Genomic DNA, 15,065 nt, shown 5'->3' with positions numbered 1-15,065 from the left:
GCTGGGTTTTTGCATAATGCGTCTGAAGTAAGATAGTTTGAGCCTGGTCATTTGTGTCTCCAGTGAAAATTCTAGATTGATTTGTTCTATGATCCATTTGTTTGATCCATCCTGCCTGTCCATGGTATGCTCAAAAGTCTTCTCCAGCACCAAAGTTCAAAAGCATCAATGCTTTTTCTATCCAGCTTTCACAACCATAGAGTGTCATGGGGAAAACCATTGTCTGAACAATTCTAATCTTTGTAGGTGTAGACACATCACAGCATCTAACTATCCTTTCCAAGGCCTTCATTGAAACCCTACCAAGTTCTAGTCTGCAGCATATTTCTTGACTGTGGATTCTAAAAGGCAGAAGCTATCCACCACTTCACTTTCTTCATTGTTAGTTCTGAGACTGGTTGCTGTACCCGTTGTCATTAGTTTAGTCTTTACATTGAATCATAGTCCCATGACTTTCATTACTAGAGCCTGCAGATCATCCACATTCTCAGCTATTCTGACAGCAAATTTGTTATCAGATTCAGGGACCAGAAAAATTTGTCATCTGATTGCCTTTTTATCAGGTGTACTTGAGATAAGAAATGTATCCATAATAGACAAACATATATAGTGCTACTCCTCTTTTATTACACTAATACACTAGCATGTAGCGCTGATCTATTATATTAATTTGCCTGGGTGTGCCTTGGAATGTGTGTCCCAGAGCCCAGCTGATTGGCTTGACGGAGGATGCGCCTGATTGGCTGATGCGCACCCAGGAAGATTGGTTGCTGCAACAGCAGCCCAGCCATGGAGGCCAGAGGTGATGGGCCCGGCCGCAGAGGCAAGGCCCAGGAGGAAGAAAAGGGGGGTGGGCAGAAGTAGCAGTGGGGAGGAGAGGTGGCTGGGCCTGGAAGCAGAGACTGGGGCAGAGGTAACCACCGGCCTCAAAGAGCACACAGATGCTCTGTGCGGGGGTCAGGTAGTTAGTTATATTGCATTTAGAAGATGGTCTTAACAGCAAATTTACAAATTGTATAATTGTAACCACCAACCAAAAGAAACTAACTCATTTAAGAATTAGCTTTAGGCAACCACACTTTACATTTAGGAAGAAAATTTGTAAAAAGTAAAACCACACTTCTAATAAGCAGGAAGTTAGGACCCCAACTTTGCTCGTCCTCCTGTCGCCGCGCCTAGCCTGACGTAGTAGTGACTGTTGGAGGGCCTGGGAGTTCTGCACTGGCTAGGGGGCGCGCGATTGTTCTCGCGAGACATCCGGGCTCTGAGAAGGTTTTGGTGGTTTCCCCCCCACCCTTCCTCCTTCCCCCTGTCCCCGTTCCCCGACGCTTCACGGCAGAAATCGTGGTGCGGCGGAGTGGGCGGAGGCGGGAGTAGCCGGCCGGGAAGAATCTGGGTGAGTCTCTTTGCCCCCTGCCCGGGTCGCGTGCGTCCGGCAGTGCGGAAGGACACCGAGGAGCCCCACGGCCGCTGGAGGGGAATTGGAAAGAAAGGAGCACTAGCCGGCAGCGGCTGGTGGCCCGGAAGACTGGAGGGACCGTGCTGCAGTGAGGGACGCCGCCGCCGCCCGCCCCCGCCACCCACTCCTCCCTCTCGCTCTCGGGCCAGCCCTACTAGCAGGCCGCCTGTCGCGACCAAGGAGGTGACAGTACGTGGGTTCACGTAGCCGTTGTTCGGAGGGTGAGGCCGGCCCGCCCCCAGAGAGCCTTCGGTAGTCGCCACTGCCCGGGGGGGCCGCCCCGATGCTCTGCTTTTTATGCCTCAGCGCGCCGTTCAGAGTCGAGGGTTTGTTGGGCTCCTTTGGCTTTTGTGTGACTGGACGAAGGGCCGGTGTGTGGGCATTACTTGCCCGGCATCCTTCTCCTGAGCAGTCGCGTGTCTTTCCTCTTGCGACGTTGACTGAAGACCTAAGCGGGGGACAGTGGATCCTTTTCACGGGAGTTTAGTCTGGTGGGTTTTCTCCCGTCTGTGTCTCGTTAGGGGTACTTAAAGCATCTGATGGGCCGAAAAGGCACGCTTCTTTCGTCCTCTTTCCGTTGATTTGGGTGGCCTTATGGGTGGGCCTTGTGATGGCCCTATATCATCTGAGCCACTTCTGTGTCCTTGCGTTTGAGGAAGTTAAAGCTCCCCCCCCCTTCTCTCCAGGAGGCCTGTTGTGACAAACTTAGGGTGAGAACCCTTCTGTTAAAGACCCAAAATACACGTTATTGAGTTCCACTTATTCACTGCTAATATTCCACTGAAGAAAACCTACAATGAGACTGGAGGAATTATGACAGGCCTGTGCTCTTAAACAGGGAATATACTGAACAGACTGATACCACTTTATTTATCCATGACCACTGTTTGCCCCCTTTCCCTTGCACACCCTAAAAACCTTTGCAGTTCTTCCTCGTGACTGGAAAAAAGTATAACTTATCTCCAGGAAATTATGATTTTTGTGATATTTATTTTTATTGCAAGTGGGTGAAGAAGAAAGTTGTGCTGCTTTTCAAGCAATAAAGAAACAACACCCCCCCATACAACAATATATGCCATAAAACATTGAAACAGTAAGATACATTCACAATATATATAAAAAAGTAAAATCAGCCTTTAAAATGTTCATCTTTCACACTCCAAAAGTCTAGTCAAATAAAAGATTGTCACGGGCCTTTGAAAGCAAATGCTATATCTATACAGGCAGGCTTCCTGGGAAAGCATTCCACAATGATGGTGCCACAACAGAAGATGCAATTTCTGATGTGGTATTTGGAGCCAGGCCTGCCCAGATGACTTAAGTCAGTATGTATGGAGAGGCGGATCCAGTAATTTGGGCTTTTGAGGTAGGATTCGGTACTTTCACTTGAGTCTAGAATCTAGGGACCAGTGGTGTTCCTTGTGTTCACTCCATGACTGACCCTCACCAATAGCTGGACAACCTCATTCTGGACTATCTTAAGTTTCTGAACTTTTTTTCAAGTGCAGCGCTACACAAACCACATTACAGTCATGTAATCTTGAAGTTACCAAGACTGGTAAGGCAGTGGCTTGATCTTCCCAAGCTATTCTGATTTACTTACTGCTTTTTGTGTGGAGATCTGATTTAACCAGGACCTAAGGAAAAGCAGAACTCAACAGAACAAAAATACTTCACCAAATAAAAGAGACATTTGCTACAAAATTAGGGACGATTTTCAAAAATATATTTAATTAGGAAAGGGATCTGAATTAGAGTTGAGGTGCATTGGCAATTTTTGTGGCCACAAAATACCCAGGTTGGCTTACTATTGAAAACTGAACAGTTGTAATTTTTAGATAACCTTGGCCTCAAACTTTAGGGCCTAGTTACTATATAGTGGTGACTAATGAAAATAGCATCTACATTTGATGAAATAATGTGGCACAGTAGACACAGCTAAGTCATGCTTTAATTTAGCTTCAGTATCAATTACAGAAAAGACTCCAGTTGATGACCTTGTATTGACATCAGACAACATTGTTTGCTTTCATTAATACATTTGAACAGGTATGTACTTTTCCATTTGTTTTCAGGTCTTATTCAAAAACTGCAGAGACAAAGAATAAACTATTTGAAAAGGAAATATGGGTAAGTGTTTTGTGAAAAAATGTCCTTCAGAATCACCTGAACTTCATAAATGTGTTCTGCATGTTCTATAATTCTGATTTTAAAAAACAAACAAACTTTTGATCACACTCTAGTAAAATGCTTAATGAGATTTGATAGCAACAGTTATTGTCATGCCTCTGTGTGTGTGTGTATGCTTTTGTCTTATGTAAATTTCCTTGCTATTTGATACCACAGCACTCCTGACGCTATAGTGTAAAATCTTACATAGTTTGAGGGGTTTTTAAACCTTGCTAGAAATCTGCTTTTACAAAATTAAAACAAATAAAAGGAAATGAAGCTTCTAAACTATATGGAAAAATGGGCCAAAACCAATGAGAAATATGGGAGCACAGTATGGGAGCAAGGGAAGAAATAGATTAAAACTCTCTTCAATTTCGGTGTTTTAATCATATGTGCATTTAACGATGATCATCTTAACAACAACAAAATAGCTTCTTGTGTAGCAGCATTTTAGACTTCCACATTTGATGTGCAAAAGAACAAAAATGATTTGGTGGGAATAAGATACCTGTTGCCTACAAGTGTGTGCTCTTTAGCTATTATACTATAATAAAGGAAATCTTTCACTTGCTTCCAGCTGAAGTTGTTCATGTTAACATGGCAGTATTATGAGTGTAGGGAAAATTTATTTGCTCAGTTTGAATATTGACATGAAGATTCTATGACAGAGAATAGAATATTAAAGAGACTAGCTTTAAGGATTTCAAATTAATAGATGCTAGGGATGTGCACAGAACCAGCAGGGGCCGGTTTGACGGCATGGGGGTGTGTGGCTTTAAGGGCGGTGGAGGATGCGCTCCTCCACTCCCCGCCGCATTTCCCCTTCCAGCGCACCATTCCCTAAAAGTGCACTGGGGCAGCAGTGCACCTCCTTACCGCCCCGTTCCGATGTTGACCGGATGTAGCTATGACTGCACATGTCACGCACACCTGATGCGCGCAGTCGCAGCTACTACTTCCAGTTTCATCTGATCAGTGTCGGAACGGGTGGTAGGTAGGTACACTGCCACTCTGACAGGCTTTTAGGGAATCATGGGCAGGGGAACCATGGGGGGGTGGGGTAAGTGCATCCTCCCCTGCCCTTAAAGCTACACACACACACACACATGCTGTCGAACCTTTGAGCTGGCCAGGGTTTAAACTGGTTCGGAGGCCCATAAAAGGGCCTCCGAACCAGTTCGTGCACTTCCCTAATAGATGCAACAGACACATTCAGACTGGAGTATTCTATTAAAAGATGCTAGACATCTTAAGAGATTATCATTCCTAGGGCTCTTTGCATGTTGTGGGTCTTGGAACAGTGCATTTTAATTAATTAATTCAATGATGTACCTATTAAAATTAACTTTTGGTTCTTAAACTTGCTAATAAATATACATTGAAGCAACAGTACTAATTGTATATTATAGATGGAGAAGAGAAAACATATGGTGGGTGTGAAGGCCCTGATGCTATGTATGTGAAGTTGATATCCTCTGATGGTCATGAGTTCATTGTCAAACGAGAGCATGCACTCACATCAGGAACAATAAAAGCAATGTTGAGTGGCCCAGGTAGGTGCAACAATATTGTAGCTTCAAAAAAACCCACACCTTCATGGTTTTGGATATGATTGTGGTTTTGTGTGTCTTGTAAACTGAGCACTGGAATGATCTAGGAAACCAGTTTCCAGACTTAAAAAAAAAAAAAGCGTACCTTGATTATATCTTTTATATCAACTGGCAAACAAAAGATTATTATGTCTCCTGGGTCCTCTTTAATTGAGTTCTGGTATGAGAGGAAACAGCAAGCATCTGAAAAACTCACCACTCACTTCCTGCCTTTGTCGTTGATAATTCCTTGGTTCTGGGAAATATTCACATCTCCGTGTACTTGTTAAGAAGATAAATATTACTGCTTTGAAATATGGGTCTTTAAGAGCAGAACCTGGGATGGTGGATGATCTTTTTTCTTTTCCTTTTCTTTTTTTTTCTTTTTTTGTGGTCAGGTTGTTTCTGTGACCCCTAATGAGATTTTGAGTTGTATGTAAATACAAAATATATATGGGTGTGTTGTGAGACTGTAGTGTTGGATGTCATTTCACACAATTCCACACCTCTCCCAGGCTGGAACAAATTAAAAAATTGTATTGAGCTGTTTTAATTCTCCTCTCTCACCTCCTGTCCCTCATTCTTACGTGAGACAACTGCTGTTTCAGCATTATTTTAAAACCACCCATAGCTCATGTTTTGTATCCTAAAGTGATACCCCGTGTCTCTCTCAGGACTTCCAGGAGGAAGAATGTGGCTTTTTGTAAAGTATTAATTACACTTGTTTGCTGCCCTTTCTCCAAGGACTATGGATTTTTTTTTTTTTAAATGACACCGCTGAAGCTGTTGCTTCTTGGCCAGTGGGAGTGAAGTAAAGTTAAAAGTAGGAACCCACATCTACCTGGTAAAGATTGGGGCTGGAGTCAGGGGGCGAGCGGCACTGAATGGATTTGCATCTGCACGTGATTTTGGCAGGTCGAATAACTCCAAGCTCCCATAGTCCCTTACAAACTTGAGCGCATCTAGTTTCTCAGACATCTCAACTTGCCAGTGGTGATGGACTCCACTCCACCTTTCTTGCTGCCAGACAGCATTTTGTATGTTGTCTGGGCAGCAGTAATGGGCTTGTTTTTTTCAGGCCCCTCGCTGCAAACTAGCTGCTAAAGGGTCTCTCTGTTTCCCTTGGATGGTTAGTAGCCTTTTAGTGTGAAAAGTGCTTGTCACAACTGGTTTTCCCTCTAACAGGGATTCCCAGATGTTGTTGACTACAACTCCCAGAATCCCCAACCAAAGAACACTGTAGGTGGGGATGCTGTGAGCTGTAGTGAACAACACCTGGGAATCCCTGTTAGAGAGATCACAGCTTGTTTTGCTTGCTGAAGTTAGTTTAAAATAAGCAGTTCTTTTTTGCCCGCATTGCTTCTGCAAATTCACATCCAGCGGAGTTGTCTAGGGTTGTGAGGGGCTAGTATGTGCCCCCTCCCCCTTGAATTTGCAGATAAAATCTCTTGTATTCGTGCTGAACTGGATTCCATAGTTACTGCAGAGTCTGCTGTGGAAGTGTCCAGCAACTCCTCTTATAGGGTTAGATTGGTTCACTTTCAGTTTGTGATTCCTCAGGCTGTAGACAAACTGCTCGGACTGTACATCCTACAACCTGTTTTCTTGACCCTTGCCCAACTTGGCTTACATAAGAACAGCCTTGCTAGATCAGGCCCAAGGCCCATCTAGTCCAGCATCCTGTTTCACACAGTGGCCCACCAGATGCCGCTGGGAAACCCACAGGCTGAGGAGCTGAGGGCATGCCCTCTCTCCTGTTGTTACTCGCCTGCAATTGGTATTCAGAAGCATCCAGCTGGAGGTGGCCTTTAGCCCTCTGACTAGTAGCCATTGATAGACCTCTCCTCCACGAAGTTATCCAAATCCCTCTTAAAGACATCCAGGTTGTTGGCTATCACCACATCTTGTGGCAGAGAATTGCACAAGTTGATTATGCATTGTGTAAAAAAATACTTCTTTTTGTTGGTCCTAGATTTCCTGGCAATCAATTTCATGGGATGACCCCTGGTTCTAGTGTTATGTGAGAGGGAGAAGAATTTCTCTCTATCCACTTTCTCCACACCATGTGTAATTTTATAGACTTCTATCATGTCTCCCCGCAGTCGTCTTTTTACTAAACTAAATAGCCCCAGGTGTTGTAGCCTTGCCTCATAAGAAGGGTGCTCTAGGCCCCTGACTATCTTGGTTGCCCTCCTCTGCACCTTTTCCAGTCCTACAATGTCCTTCTTTAGGTTTGGTGACCAGAATTGTACACAGTATTCTGAAGTTTGGCTGTACCATAGTTTTGTATAAGGACATTATAATATTGGCAGTTTTATTTTCAATCCCCTTCCTAATAATCCCTAGCATGGAATTGGCCTTTTTCACAGCTGCCGCACATTGAGTTGACACTTTCAATGAGCTTTCTACCATGACCCCAAGATCCCTCTCCTGGTCAGTCACCGACAGTTCAGATCCCATCAGCATATTTGTGAAGTTGGGGTTTTTTGTCCCAATATGCATCACTTTACACTTGCCAACACTGAAGCGCATTTGCCATTTTGTCACCCACTCCCCCAGTTTGGAGAGATTCTTTCGGAGCTCCTCACAGTCTGTTTTGGATTTCACTGCCCTCAATAGTTTGGTGTCATCTGCTTATTTGACCCCCTCACAGCTTGCCCCAACTTCTAGATTGTTTATGAATAAATTAAAAAGCACTGGTCCCAGTACAAATCTCTGGGAAACCCACTTCTTCCTTCCCTCCATTGTGAAAACGCTCCATTTATACCTACCCACTGTTTCCTGTCCTTCAACCAGTTACCAATCCACACATATACTTGTCCTCTTATCCCATGACTGCTTTCTCAAGAGTCTTTGATAAGAAACTTTGTTGAAAGCCTTTTGTAAGTCCAGGTATACTATGTCAACTGGTTCACCTTGATCCACACACTTGTTGACACTCTCAAAGAACTCCAAAAGATTAGTGAGGCAAGATTTACCTTTGCAGAAGCCATGCTGGTTCTCCCCCAGCAATGCCTGTTTTTCTATGTGCTTTACAATTTTATCCTTGAGAATGCTTTCCATTAATTTGTCTGGAACAGACATTAAGTTACTGGACTGTAATTTCCCAGATTGGCCCTGGATCCCTTTTTGAAAATCACTGTTACATTGGCTACTTTTCAGACCTCCAGTACAGAGCCTGATTGTAGGGATAAGTTATATATTTTGAAAGGAGGTCAGCAATTTCACATTTGACTACTTTAAGGACTCTTGGATGGATGCCGTCTGACCCTAGCGATTTGCTAGTTTTTAATTTTTTTCAACAGTTTAGAATGTCATCTCTTGTCACCTCTATCTGACTCAGCTTTAGCCTCCGTCCCTGAGAAGCCCAGTTCAGGAACAGGTATATGCTCATTATCCTCTGCCGTGAAGACAGATGCAAAGAACTCATTTAGTTTTCCTGCAACTTCCATATCCTCCTTAATAATCCCTTTCACTCCCTCATTGACTAACAGTCCAACTGCCTCCTTGGCAGGTTTCCCGCTTCTGTTGTATTTATTGTTATCCCCCTTGAAGCTTTTATCTAAGTGTTCCTCAAACTCTCTTTCCACCTCCCTTATTGTCACCTTGCATTTCTTTTGCCAGAGTTTGTGTTCTTTTCTGTTCTCTTCATTTGAGCAGGCCTTCCAGTTTCTGAAGTCATCTTCCCCTTTATAGCTTCCTTGACGTTACCTCTTAGCCATGCTGGCATCCTCCCGGTCTTGGTGGTACCTTTCCTCTTTTTTGGTATACATTCTAACTGGGCTTCTAGTATTGTGGTTTTAAGTAAACTCCATGCATTCTGGAGTGAAGTGACTCTCCTGATTTTCCCTTTCAGTTTTCTTTTCACCAAACTTTTCATTTTAGAGAAGTTTCCTATTCTGAAATTCAAGGTGTCTGTGTTAAACTTCCTTGATGATTCTCTCCCCACATGTATGCTGAATTTGATCGTACTATGGTCTCTGTTCCCTAAAGGGTCCATGACAGTGACATCACACACCAGGTCCTGGGTGCCACTCAGGATTAAGTCCAAGGTTGCCTTCTCTCTGGTTGGTTGCATGGCCAACTGTTCTAGGGCACAGTCATTCAGCATTCATAGAAATTTGATCACTTTGTCATTACCTGATTGTGAATTTACTTATTCTATGTGCGGGTAATTAATGTCACCCATTATTACTGCCCTGCCCTCTACTTGATGCCTCCCTGATTTCCTCCTGCAACTCCTAGTCACTGTCAGCGTTTTGATCCAGAGAGCGATAGCACATCCCCAGTAGCACAATTCCTTTCAGGCCTTGTATTGTCATCCACAGAGTTTCTGTGGAGGACTCTGTTCTCCTAGGTTTTCTAGCGTGTTAGATTCTATCCCTTCTTTAGGGTTAGAGTGGCACACATACAGTGCTACTTCACCTCCAAGGTGCCCCTTCCTGTCCTTTCTTTAGAGTTTATATCCAGAGATGACAGTGTCCCACTGATTCTCACTGTTCCACCATGTTTCTGTTATACCAGCTATATCTATTTCTTTGTTAGCAACCCAGCACTCTTCCCTCTCTAGGAAGAGAGAGAAAACAACTAAATGCTAGCCCTGGCAAATGCTAGCCCCTGGCAAAAAAACAAACACAGACACACACACACTGGGACTTCTCCCTTAAAGAGAAACCAGCTCCGCAAAATCTCCACTCTTCCTGTGAGGTTGTTTGAAGGAAAAAGGGTTGTGGGGGTTTTGTGTAGAAAAGTTTGCTTACCTCCCTGAATCTGCTTCTGCTCTTCCCAGAGTAGGCTTCAGGGTAGGCTTATTTCATCTGGTAATCGTATTATCAGAGAAGGTCTGGTAAACACTATAAATGCTTCTTTTACGAAGGGCAGAATGCCTTTTGTCTTAAGGAGGCTATTATTAGACCACTCTTAAAGATACCACTCTTAAGGATAATTCCATTGGATGCCTCGGAGTTATCTAATTACAGATCTATTACCAGTCTTCCATGTTTGAGCAAGGTGATTGAGTGGGTGGTGGCCTATGACTCCAGGCAGGTTTGGATTATACAGAATATCTAGACTCATTTCAGACTGGCTTTCGAGTGGGCTATGGGGTTGAGACTGCCTTGGTCGGCCTGATGGATGATCTCCAACTGGCACTCCAGTGTGACTCTTCTGATCCTTGTGGATCTCTCCATGGCTTTTGATACCATTAGCTATGGTATCCTTTTGGTTATCTGAGGGAGGTGGGAATTGGTGGCACTGTTTGACAGTGGTTGCATTCCTACCTCTCTGGTAGATTTCAGATGGTGTCGCATGAACACTGTTGTTCTGTAAAGTGAGAACTAAAGTATGGAGTTCTGTAAGGCTCCATACTGTTTCCCATGTTCTTTAACATCTACATGAAATCACTGAGAGAGAGCATCAGGAAGTTTGGTGCAGGGTGTTATCAATATGCTGATGACACCCAGATCTATTTCTCCATATCAACCTCATCAGGAAATGGCATAACTTCCTAAATGCCTACCTGGAGGCAGTAATGGGCTGGATGAGAGATTAAAAAATTGAAGTTGAATCAAAATAAGACAGCGGTATTGACTGTGCGGGGTTGGGACCCAAGAGAAAGTTTAGATCTGCCTATTCTGGATGAGGTTACACTCCCCTGAAAGATCAGGTACGTAGCTTGGGAGTTCACCTCCTGTATAGTGAGGAGTGTCAAAAGTATAGTGTCAAAATTGAGTTTTTATTTTCAGTTGTTTAATTCTAGTTTTATCTGCTGTTTTTAGTAGTTTTATTCTGTTTTATTTATGTTGCTTATTTTTAGATTCTTGTTGGTTCCCATGAGGCTTTGGCAGTAAGGCAGGGATTACAATGTTACTTGGGGGAAATGGGGGGGGGGGTGGGAATAGTTAACCCTGAGATGATGTGTGAATATTCAGGAGCATTTCATGTGGTTCTTAGAGAAATTTCCTTTTGTATAAATGAGCCTTTGTTTCCTCAGATGGTAGGCTTGGTGTTTTGAATTTATCCTTAATAGCTTGATCTTGGTTTTATCTTCAAACAAGATTATGCTTCCTAGTTGCAGAAACCCATTTAATCTCAAAGATTATTTCTTCAATAATAGTAAATGCAATATTAGAAAGAAAGAAAACACCCTGGTGATTTATTTAGTACATTCAAAACTAGAGTGTCAAATGTCGTCTTAAAAACTAAGCAGAATTTATGTCCAAAAAAGGAAATTAATTGGGAATTACTCCATAATAATACCTCCTTTGGAACATCCTGAACACAGATACTTTGGCTGTTTGTTAACTTCATCACAAATTGGGATAATCTGCATGCATGAGATCTCTTTTGTTAGGAACTGAGTATTACTGAGTTTTATTCCTGAAACAAAACCTTGGCAAGTATAATTGGGCAAATGGAAAGCAAGTTGGTCTTGCTAGTATGCCTCATTTTGAAAGGGCTGTATTTTCCAATCTACATCTTCCAGTCTTTGGAGGTGACAACGTTTGATGGATTTTTCATAAATATAATTGATTGAAATGACCCCTAAAAATTCATTCTTAAGCTGTATTAAATAGGTTGCATGTCATCCAAACGCCTTGTTATGCAGATCATTGCTTTCCTTTGGCGTAACCCTTTTTGATAATCTCTAGTGAGTAAACAGTGGCTGGGACCCAAAGAACTGATTTAGGTATAGACAAGGTCTTGCACGTACTTAGGATAAATGCCTTTGTTTTCTTATTTGTTATATAGCAAACTATTTTTGAAGGTCCCCTGAATTTGCAAGGTGACTTGTTAAGTATATGTGGAGGATGTAGCTGCCATGCAAGAAAAACAAGCCCTAGTTGTAGGTGCACAGTACTACTAATTGTATTATTCCTGCCTATATACCAGTGCACAAAATAGTACTTTTCAATGTGGTCAGTACTGTGTACATCTATGATGCCAGTTTAAAATGAAAGTCATCACAAGAATGGTTTGGGATCAGTGTTCCCTCTAATTTTTATGATCAGTGAGTGGAAAGAGTTTTGTCCTGGGCGGGCAGCATCAAGTCAGTGTGTGCACATAACTCTCTCTCTCTCTCTCTCTCTCTCACACACACACACACACACACACACACACACACACACACACACACACACGAATGACTATTAGCGGTGCACAATTTTTTTTAACCTCCCCCCCCCTGCTTTGGTTGGGGGAGAAAAGCCACCACCACCTCCCGTCCTCCTCCCCAGCTCTGGGCTCTTTGGGGAGGGAGCCGCTGGGGGAGGAGTTACCACAGGTATTGAGTACTAGTTGCAATCCCACCATGCTGCACCATGTGTGAATACTGGGATGACATAGGCAGGAATAGTCTTGTGGGTCTTGCCTTGTCACCCTTCTTCCCAGTTGGACAACAAACCACATGGGAAATATCCACATAATTGGCCCCGGCTGCATGGTTTGGTTTGGTTTTCACACAGTTTCCTGCATCTCAGTGGGTGTCTGTGTGTTTGGGCAGGGGGTACACAAATAGGGCTGCAGAATATTCAACAACCTGATCTGCATGTGAGTGTGCATGGGAATGAGTTTCAGACCCAAGACTGAGAAAGCGGAGATTTGGATTGTAGGCAGGTAGCTGCGGGGGGTGGGGGGGATAGAAGCCAGTGTTGCTAAATCCAGACTCTGAGAAGCCCTCTTGTGTCTTTAAATGTTGCGAGGAGGAGAGAATTTCACCAGTTGCAGCTTTGCCATCAGGTACAGGAGCCCTCTCAGGTTTGGGGGTCTGGCAGCCCTAATGGCCTTTGAAATTATTGGGGCACAAATCTGAACCACGTATGAGGGGCTGGAGTGCATCCACCGGGGAAGAGGGAATGTGGGAGAGGATATTCACTTGGGCTGAATATTGACCTGGAAAATTTTTTTTGCCTGCATTGTGTATGATATTTGTATATGGGGTCATATAAAAATATGCAAACTAAAATTGTTTCGAGTTGGGGAAGGCATTTCAGGCAGCTGGATTCCTTTTAGAATGAAAAAGCATAAGTAGCTGTGTTGGTCTGAAAGAGGAAGGAAGGACTTTTGTTGCGGTGGAAAGCTTGTGCTCTAAGTTGTTTGTTTTTGGTTGGTCCTAATAAAGGCATTGCTTGTTTCTCCCTATATAACCAAGAATATTGTGGCATCTTAAAATCCACCAGATCTATGGTTACAGGGTTACATCCTGGAGTGGGGTCGCCAAGAGTCAACACTGACTTGATGGCAATCAATCAATCTTCAATGAGAGGAAGTCCACTTTGTTAGATGTGTGAATGCAGTGGGCTCTAGTCTTCATCAACATATCTGTTCATCTGTCAGAGGCTCCAATACTCCTGGTTATTTTTGCTGGAACAGAGTATTTTTTCTAGCCCTCTGGAATTTGTCACTGTCATTTTCATATTCCCACAAATGTTTTGTTTTTGCACCCCACAAATAAAGTGTAAAGCAGTGAAGATCACCTGTCAGGGACATTCATCCATCTATGTCTTGACTAGTAAGGAGACCTCAAGACCTTCAACCCTGGAACTTGGCTCCCCATAGGATTTATGTGCCGCTCCTCTTCCTGTGATCCACTCCATGCGAATGAGTTATCTGAGGGGAGGCAGTATTTAGGAGAGCGCCATTTCTGGTTCTGGGTTGGGAGGGCAGTTGCAAAAGTCTTCTTGGAAGGGCCCCTGGCAGCTCCAGTCTTGCTTGGGGCGGGGGTGGAACCTCCACCTCTCATCCTCCGCCCACCTGTCCTCTGCAGCCACGGTGGCGGGGGGGAGCTGCCACCACCTCCCATCCGCCCCCAGCTCCCATCTCTCTGGGCTGCTGGAGGGCGACACCTACTGCCACCTCCCATCCTCCTCGGGATGCTCCATCCTGCAGCCGGAACAGGAGGAGGTCCAGCTGGCAATGGGGAGGGAGGAGGAGGCACGGCGGTGACCCGGGGAGGGGGGGGGGGACAGGGTACCATGCAGTTGGGCGGCAATAGAAGGCGCAGCAGAGATTGCACTCTTGCCACAAACAGCTGCGTGGGGGCCTGGAAGTTGGTGCATGTGCACACCTTAGAGGAAACAGTGTTTGGGATTAACACTTTTAAAAACAAAATCTATCATGAAGAATTTTAACAGAATGGAAAATATTTCTATTCTGGCTGAGCAAAATTAAAGAGATTTTCAAGCATAAAGGAGAGAAAATGCAGTTTACATAACCCATGTAGAGGTAGCAAAAGGTTTGTACTAGAGATATTTGCAGTTTATTTGAGCATGTTGTTTTGGGGGGATTTGTATGCTCATTTGTTGTCTCTTTTATTTATACAGGGCAGTTTGCTGAAAATGAAACAAATGAAGTGAATTTCAGAGAGATACCCTCCCACGTCCTATCCAAAGTATGCATGTATTTCACCTACAAGGTTCGCTACACTAACAGCTCTACAGAGATTCCTGAATTTCCAATTGCACCTGAAATTGCACTGGAATTGCTGATGGCCGCAAATTTCTTAGATTGTTAAATAAAATAAATTATAATAAAAATGTAAAGCTTTTTTTTTTCAGTATTTAATACATGTAGGTCAGTAATTTCCTCTCCCATATAGCATGTTGTGTATGTTTGGTTTAAAAACTGTAATGTCACTGCAGAGACTGCTGCCTTCAGTGGTTTTGCATAGCAGCAGTCCTTCATGCTCAGATTTTGCTTTGCTGCCTACACAAATAACGGACTTCTTACCAACTGACAAATAAACAAACATACCAATTAGTGGATGACTTTGACTTATCCTTTAGCAATGACAGAATTCTGTTTTTATGCTGTGAGCCCAGAAATTACTGAAGTGTGTTTAATAGATC

The 15,065-nt window shown here is 43.6% G+C and overlaps 1 protein-coding gene across 2 annotated transcripts; it reads left to right on the top strand.

The window, feature by feature from the left end:
• Positions 1-1,243: 1,243 nt before the first annotated feature.
• Positions 1,244-14,976, top strand: ELOC (elongin C). Of its 2 annotated transcripts, none has more exons than XM_053246588.1 (4): positions 1,244-1,396; positions 3,535-3,589; positions 5,041-5,184; positions 14,541-14,976. In XM_053246588.1, the coding sequence occupies exons 2-4, from the start codon at positions 3,586-3,588 to the stop codon at positions 14,729-14,731; spliced, it is 339 nt and encodes a 112-aa protein (XP_053102563.1). In that variant the 5' UTR covers positions 1,244-1,396; positions 3,535-3,585; the 3' UTR covers positions 14,732-14,976. The 2 variants fall into 2 exon arrangements, with proteins under 2 accessions (XP_053102563.1, XP_053102564.1); XM_053246589.1 differs by lacking the exon at positions 1,244-1,396 and adding an exon at positions 1,673-1,950.
• Positions 14,977-15,065: the final 89 nt, after the last annotated feature.

The sequence above is a fragment of the Hemicordylus capensis genome, chromosome 4 (genome assembly GCF_027244095.1).
Source record: "Hemicordylus capensis ecotype Gifberg chromosome 4, rHemCap1.1.pri, whole genome shotgun sequence".
NCBI lineage: Eukaryota > Metazoa > Chordata > Lepidosauria > Squamata > Cordylidae > Hemicordylus > Hemicordylus capensis.
Note: the sequence above shows the minus strand (reverse complement) of the source record. Positions and strands in the feature narration are given on the sequence as shown.

What these genes read in the sequence shown, in the direction of transcription:
- ELOC (XM_053246588.1), top strand. An exon ending in AGCAATGTTGAGTGGCCCAG is followed by an intron (nt 5,185 to 14,540) that starts GTAGGTGCAACA and finishes TTATTTATACAG; the next exon opens with GGCAGTTTGCTGAAAATGAA.